General features: G+C 40.5%; 1 protein-coding gene across 1 annotated transcript in view; it reads left to right on the top strand.

Moving 5' to 3' along the window:
* The window catches only part of LOC135556741 (anoctamin-5-like), an 88,028-nt gene extending 83,164 nt beyond the window's left edge, over positions 1-4,864 (top strand). The window contains exons 21-22 of the mRNA XM_064990153.1: positions 594-713; positions 943-4,864. Of these exons, the coding sequence (XP_064846225.1) occupies positions 594-713; positions 943-1,041 (219 nt within the window). The 3' untranslated portion in view covers positions 1,042-4,864. The remainder of the gene's footprint in view (positions 1-593; positions 714-942) is intronic.
* The last annotated feature ends 3,700 nt before the right edge of the window (positions 4,865-8,564 follow it).

Below are 8,564 nucleotides of genomic sequence, written 5' to 3'. Positions count from 1 at the left end.
TGTGAGGTCAGAGGTTACGTTTGGGTTGTTACTGTATTTCCAGTGTGAGGTCAGGGGTTATGTTTGGGTTGTTACTGTATTTCCAGTGTGAGGTCAGAGGTTACGTTTGGGTTGTTACTGTATTTCCAGTGTGAGGTCAGAGGTTACGTTTGGCTTGTTACTCTATTTCCAGTGTGAGGTCAGAGGTTACGTTTGGGTTGTTACTGTATTTCCAGTGTGAGCCAGGGGTTACGTTTGGCTTGTTACTGTATTTCCAGTGTGAGCCAGGGGTTACGTTTGGCTTGTTACTGTATTTCCAGTGTGAGCCAGGGGTTACGTTTGGGTTGTTACTGTATTTCCAGTGTGAGCCAGGGGTTACGTTTGGCTTGTTACTGTATTTCCAGTGTGAGGTCAGGGGTTACGTTTGGCTTGTTACTGTATTTCCAGTGTGAGCCAGGGGTTACGTTTGGCTTGTTACTGTATTTCCAGTGTGAGCCAGGGGTTACGTTTGGCTTGTTACTGTATTTCCAGTGTGAGCCAGGGGTTAGGTTTGGGTTCCATCTCTTCACTTCCTAGTTATTTGATTGGTTGATGGGTCTTCTCTCGTCTCTCAGCACGTGGTGTTCATGGTGAAGTTCTTTGTGGCATGGATGATTCCTGACGTTCCCGCGGAGGTGAAGGCCAGGGTCAAACGGGAACGCTACCTCATCCAGGAGTACCTGCATAACTACGAGGTATTTATCCTCATGAAACATTCAACATGCACTTAATAACACCTGTATTTATTTCATTTCATTTATTTAACCAGGTAGCCGATATAATAGAAACACACACATTCAGAACACACACATTCAGAACACATCATTCCAAACACATCATTTAAAACACATCATTCAAAACACATCATTTAAAACGGATTCATTCATCCAGTGTTTATCTGGGTCTTTGTTTCTATAACCTCAGGTGGAGAACCTGAAGATCCAGCTAAGCCACAGGAACGATGACTGCTCCTCCAATCCCGTGGACATAACCCGGCGCGAAGTGCTATCCGAGTGTCTCTAGCACCCGTCCTCGCCCTCCGCCCACTCGTTTGATTTTGGCTCGTGTTCATTAGGGCACACGACGGAAAACTTTTTAAAACATTTTTCAACAGGAAATTTATAATTAGTGTTTTTGTTATTGGACATGTCCGAGATAGGACAATTCCCAATTTTGAGTCTGTTTTGTTCCGTTTGGTGCCTCATGAACAAGACCCTGTTCAGATTGGGCTGGGGCCTGGGCTGGTTTTAAGGAGATTCTCTATAAACTACCCTGAATGGTGGGAGATCTGTCAGGGCTCTGTCTGCTGGTGGGGTATAGAGGGAAAACCTCACAGAAATAGCACTTTGATTACCTCTGTTGGTAGAAAGGTGCTGTATAAATCACATTCATCATCATCATCATCATCATCATCATCATCATTAAATACAAGACGATACTACATTTAGTGTGACATGTTTAAAGCAGTGCCCGATCTGTCCATGTGTGGTCTATGGGATTTCAGATCTCATCTTCAATCAACAACCATTCACTTCCATCCACACTAACATACTAAGGCTACGTTTACACAGGCAGCTCAATTCTGATCTTCTTATTTTTTCTTTCTTTTTTTACACTAATTGGTGTTTTGACCAATCACATCAGATCTTATCACATAAGATTTTTTTTCAGAACTGATCTAATTGGTCAAAAGGCCAATGAGTGGAAGAACAAAAAAAGATCAGAATTGTGTTGGCTGTGTAAATGCAGCCTACTAGATGCAGACTACAGCAATAGAGTCCTTCTGACTGACAACAAGAGGGAAGCAGGGAGCTGGGAAACATGACTGCTTGCATGGCAACGGTGTTGGGGCGGTAAAGCATTACAAAATAATGCGCTAGAGTACTCAGAATCATTTTCTTGTGGTAACGAGTAAACTAACGCGTTCGTTTTTTAAATGTAAGTAGTCCGTTACTTAGTTACTTTTTCAAATAAGTAATTTTACAATATTATTTCTCCTTTTCTTTGTTAGCTGGTAGTTAGCTAGCGAGATGGCAAAGACAACAGCCTTTATTGTGGAAGTATTTACATTCGTTTGAACTGGTAAAAGAAAATGACAGATGTTACCCCTCGAATCTTGACTGAAGGCGCTTTGCGGGATTCACACGCCTCCAGGATATTTCTAATTTATTTTCTTGTAATAAAAACAAACCGCGTAGCAAGGTGATCAAGTTAGGCTCAGTAGATAAGAGTGGACATTTATCCTGCTCCGTCTTCACTGTTAATTATACAGGAAATGGCACTAGAATTACACAATGGGATCGTATAGTTAAATAAAAATCCAGTTCGTTTCTGTGTGTAATAACAGATTGGTAGCCTGAGCTGACCTTTTACTGAGACCAGTTGGTTTTATATAGGTATTTACTGATGTGTAATTGTAAATGAGATATTGCGTCTTGTCAATATTACTTGAGTTAGGCTACGGACATTAGGCCATTCAAAGGTGGTGTGCGCCCTCTACTGGGCATAAGAAGGAATGACCAACACGTACTCGTTCTCTTCAGATGGTTGTTTTTGGAAACGCAAAAGTGACTTTCCGTTCTTTAAATGCAAGTAACGTTATAACGTAACTCGTTTCTTTAAAAAGTAACATTCCCTGTAAATCGTTATGTCCATTCACAATAACAATGCTGTACAAACATTGTGTTAACGCAAGGCAGCTTTAGCTAGCTCTCAGCCTATCACACCAAACGCAATCACTTGTGTTCATTTTGCATTTACATTTACATTTAAGTCATTTGGCAGACGCTCTTATCCAGAGCGACTTACAAATTGGTGAATTCACCTTATGACATCCAGTGGAACAGCCACTTTTTGATACTATAAGCAACCAAAGACAAAATGCCTTAATATTTTTTTTACAAATTCATTGTTAAATGAGTAAAGAGGCTACAGTTTGTTAAATTTTGAAGTAATGTCAGTTGAACGTTTAAACGTATTTACTAATCTTCTGCAACTTGCCAACTGAGCTTCTGTCCAAGGTCCAAGTATCAGATGATATGGGAAAAGCATAACTTTTTTCACGTATCATCTGATACTTGGCCTCAGCAATCATTTCCTGATTTCAGAAGTCAGGATTTGGGCAGGAGAGGAGAGTGGGCAGTAGCAGCTGGTGTTTACTGTTGACTGTGGGTGTGTTCTGTTCTTTAAAGATGAGAGAGAGAGAGAGATAGATAGATAGATAGATAGATAGATAGATAGATAGATAGATAGATAGATAGATAGATAGATAGATAGATAGATAGATAGATAGATAGATAGATAGAGAGAGAGAGAGAGAGAGAGAGAGAGAGAGAGAGAGAGAGAGAGAGATAGATAGATAGATAGATAGATAGATAGATAGATAGATGAAAGAGAGGAGAATAATCTATTTTTATTGTGCCTTTGTTTACCCACTCATTATCACTACTGAAAGCTTAGCTTGTCCTCACCTACTGGGGCTAGTCATGTTCCTCATATCACCATACCTCTCTCGCTCTCTCTCTCCTTCCATCCAAAACACATTGCTCTCTATGTCTCTCTCGCTCTCTCTGTCTGTCTCTCTCTTTCTCCTTCCATCCAAAACACATTGCTCTCACTCTGTCTGTCTCTCTCACTCTATCCATCCAAAACACATCTCTCTCTGTCTCTCTCACTCTATCCATCCATCCAAAACACAGCATTTAGCCTTTCATCACAACTGGTTATATTTTCTGGTTTTATGTTCGTGATGAAAAAGAAAGATGAACATTATTTTATAGGTTGTTTTTGTTGTTGCACAAAGCACTTAAATAAATGACACTAGCTGATTGCTGATCTGTTTCTGCTGTGTGACTCCAATGCAGTTGACGAGACAGTACAAACAGATTATTCCCGGTGAACGCTGCATACTGTATGTTTGGCTCAAATGACTTTCACATTTCAGTTATATATATATTATACTATTATATTATATTATATACCACAGATCTCCAGTGCTACAGATTGAATCGAGCCCTTTAATGTTTATCTAACAGGAACAACCTGTAGATGTTGAAGAGATATAATTCAATGAAATACATTTCAAATGGATCCCACCTTTTTAATCGCACATAATTATACATGTTTGGACTTGAATCTAGAGTCTAAAAAGAAGGAGAATAAGAAAACCTGTTGAAGCATGTACAATCAGTGAATAAATTGTTTCGTTTTTTTTATTGCATGAAGGATATGTTTCCAAAGGTATAAATGTACTACCTATGTAAGGTAATATCAACTTAAGAAGTAATTGTTTTCTTTATTATAGCTGGCTATACCTCAATCTCAGGCTGAACATCCTAATATAGAATGTTTGGTACGAAAATAAAACCCAAATGGGTTTACAATATCAAGTGACGTGTAAAACACCAATAGCCTACATTTGACTGATCAAATGTTCTTTCCAATGCTGTGGGCTCTATGAAACTAATGCTTGTTCGTGCCTCAAAATATCACCTGTAGACTCTTTTTTTTTTTGTGTCCTAAAAGTATCTCTTTTATTAATTTCCTATGTTTTTCCCTCTTGAATATCTGTTTTTGTCCTTTTCTGTATGTTTTATTGGTAATGTATTTTATTGCATAAATCTGCACAAAAAAAATAATATATATATATATATATATATATATATATATATAATAATAATATTGATGTTGGATCTTGATTTAGAAAAATTGGGTGTTTTTAATTTGTTTGGCTTTTTCTATCATTTTAATTGTGATACACTGCTCATGTATGCTCGATAGTTTTCACTGTTGGACTGTAATTATGCCTGAATTGTAAAGTGAATAAATTGCCAAACAACTACCAATAGATTTGAGTCTTAGAATCATTGTGCAGAAAAGGCCTTAATCATTAAAATGGGATTGTACAACTTGATGTTAGGTTGTTCCTCACCCAGGAAAGTAGTTTTATGGGGTTCAGGAGAAACTGTATATGTAACTTAGTCAATGCGTACAGGTGGTCCTAGGTATTGTGCTATCTAACCTCCAAACAAGCTTCAACGCCATACAACACTCCTTCCAAGGCCTCCAACTGCTCTTAAACGCTAGTCAAACCAAATGCATGCTTTTCAACCGTTCGCTGCCTGCACCCGCACACCTGACTTGCATCACCACCCTGGATGGTTCCGACCTAAAATATGTGTACACCTATAAGTACCTAGGTGTTTGGCTAGACTGTAAACTCTCCTTCCAGACTCATATCAAACATCTCCAATCTAAAATCAAATCTAGAGTCGGCTTTCTATTCTGCAACAAAGCCTCCTTCACTCACGTCGCCAAACTTACCCTGGTAAAACTGACTATCCTACCGATCCTCGACTTCGGCGATGTCGTCTACAAAATAGCTTCCAATACTCTACTCAGCAAACTGGATGCAGTTTATCACAGTGCCATCCGTTTTGTTACTAAAGCACCTTATACCACCCACCACTGCGACCTGTATGCTCTAGTCGGCTGGCCCTTGCTACATATTCGTCACCAGACCCACTGGCTCCAGGTCATCTACAAGTCCATGCTAGGTAAAGCTCCGCCTTATCTCAGTTCACTGGTCACGATGGCAACACCCACCCGTAGCACACGCTCCAGCAGGTGTATCTCACTGATCATCCCTAAAGCCAACACCTCATTTGGCCGCCTTTCCTTCCAGTTCTCTGCTGCCTGTGACAGGAACGAATTGCAAAGATTGCTGATTGCTGCAGCTGTACATAGTCCATCGGTAAATAGCCCACCCAATTTACCTACCTCTTCCCGATACTGTATTTATTTATTTACTTTTCTGCTCTTTTGCACACCAGTATTTCTACCTGCACATGACCATCTGGTCATTTATCACTCCAGTGTTAATCTGCTGAATTGTAATTATTTGCCTCCCTCCTCATGCCTTTTGCACACAATGTATATAGACTCTCTTTTTTTCCATTTTTTCTACTGTGTTATTGACTTGTTTATTGTTTATTCCATGTGTAACTCTGTGTTGTTGTCTGTTCAAACTACTATGCTTTATCAGTTCTCAACTGGCCTACCTGGTTAAATAAAGGTGTTCCCAACTAGCCTACCTGGTTAAATAAAGGTGTTCTCAACTAGCCTACCTGGTTAAATAAAGGTGTTCTCAACTAGCCGACCTGGTTAAATAAAGGTGTTCTCAACTAGCCTACCTGGTTAAATAAAGGTGTTCTCAACTAGCCTAGCTGGTTAAATAAAGGTGTTCTCAACTAGCCTACCTGGTTAAATAAAGGTGTTCTCAACTAGCCTACCTGGTTAAATAAAGGTGTTCTCAACTAGCCTCATTGGTTAAATAAAGGTGTTCTCAACTAGCCTACCTGGTTAAATAAAGGTGTTCTCAACTAGCCTACCTGGTTAAATAAATGTGTTCTCAACTAGCCTACCTGGTTAAATAAAAATCAAATAAAGCAATGCCTGGAGAAGTCTTTCTAGAGATGAACAGCGTGACTGCAATAAAGACGACCTGGAGCGAGATCATGCCTGTGCTTTAGTGGTCTTTCTCCTCAGCTCATAGGACTGGGCATAAGCTCCCTCTACTTTTTAGGACCCTCAGTGTAGTTGAATACAAGCAGTATATTTGTGTAAACTTTGTTTCTGATGTACATATTTTTCAATACATTTTCACTACAGTTGTCTGTAGTGAAAATGTATTGAAATATGTATTTTTAAAACATGTACAGTACCAGTCAAAGTTTGGACACACTTACTCATTCCAGAATAATAGTAGTGAAGACATCAGAACTCTGAAATAGCACATATGGAATCATGTAGTACCCCAAAAAAAGTGTTAAACAAATCAAAATAGATTTTATATTTGAGATTCTTCAAAGTAGCCACCTTTTGCCTTGATGACAGCTTTGCACACTCTTGGCATTCTCTCAACCAGCTTCATGAGGTAGTTACCTGGAATGCATTTCAATTAACAGGTGTACCTTGTTATAAGTTAATTTGTGGAATTTCTTTCCTTAATGCGTTTGAGCCAATCAGTTGTGTTGTGACACGGTTGGGGTGGTATAAAGTAGATAGGCCTATTTGGTAAAAGACCAAGTCCATATTATGGCAAGAACAGCTCAAATAAGCAAAGAGACACAACAGTCCACCATTACTTTAAGACATGAAGGTCAGTCATTACGGAACATTTCAAGAACTTTGAGAGTATGTTCAAGTGCAAAAACCATATGATGAAACTGTCTCTCATGAGGACCGCCACAGGAAAGGAAGACCCAGAGTTACCTCTGCTGCAGAGGATAAGTTCATTAGAGTTAACTGTCTCTCATGAGGACCGCCACAGGAAAGGAAGACCCAGAGTTACCTTTGCTGCAGATGATATGTTCATTAGAGTAACCAGACTATCAGTGCTCAGACTGTCTGCAAAAAGCTGAGAGAGGCTGGACTGAGGGCTTGTAGGCCTGTTGTAAGGCAGGTCCTCACCAGACATCACTGGCAACAACGCTGCCTATGGGCACAAACCCACCGTCGCTGGACCAGACAGGACTGTCAAAAGGTGCTCTTCACTGATAAGTCGCGGTTTTGTCTCACCAGGGGTGATGGTCGGATTTGCGTTTATCATTGAATGAATGAGCGTTACACCGAGGCCTGTACTCTGGAGCGGGATCAATTTGCAGGTGGAGGGTCGGTGGACTGAGCTTGTTGTCATTGCATGCAATCTCAACGCTGTGCGTTACAGGGAGACATTCTCCTCCTTCATGTGGTACCCTTCCTGCAGGCTCATCCTGATGTGACCCTCCAGCATGACAATGCCACCAGCCATACTGCTCGTTCTGTGCGTGATTTCCTGCAAGACAGCAATGTCAGTGTTCTGCCATGGCCAGCGAAGAGCCCGGATCTCAATCCCATTGAGCATGTCTGGGACCTGTTGGATCGGAGGGTGAGGGCTAGGGCCATTCCCCCCAGAAATGTCTGGGAACCTGCAGGTCCCTTGGTGGAAGAGTGGGGTAACATCTCACAAAAAGAACTGGCAAATCTGGTGCAGTCCATGAGGAGGAGATGCACTGCAGTACATAATGCAGCTGGTGGCCACACAAGATACTGACTGTTACTTTTGATTTTGACCTCCCCCCCTTTGTTCAGGGACACATTATTCAATTTCTGTTAGTCACATGTCTGTGGAACTTGTTCAGTTTATGTCTCAGTTGTTGAATCTTGTTATGTTTATGTGATCGTATGCAAATGTAAGCAGGGTTTGAAATGTTTGTGTTTTAGTAAAATATGATATCTGTTTGGGCTTCTTGTGGTCAATTTGCATTATTATTTGTACATTGTTCCGGCCACCTGACCATCCGCTCAAGGAAAAATCGTCCCGCGGCAGAATCTAGTTGATGATCTCTACCCGATAGGACTTGATTCATATCGTAATCTGGTTACCATAGTACCCCTAGAGGCCCCTAGAGCCATGGAAGGGCCCATTGAAATATAACTGTTAACCGCCAGAGATGGAGAGAAAGAAAGGCATAAAAAAAGTTGACTAGGGTCGACAGAGGCTCTAA

This window comes from Oncorhynchus masou, chromosome 15, assembly GCF_036934945.1.
Source record: "Oncorhynchus masou masou isolate Uvic2021 chromosome 15, UVic_Omas_1.1, whole genome shotgun sequence".
Classification (NCBI taxonomy): Eukaryota; Metazoa; Chordata; class Actinopteri; order Salmoniformes; family Salmonidae; genus Oncorhynchus; species Oncorhynchus masou.
This window is presented reverse-complemented; position numbering and strand designations above follow the sequence as displayed.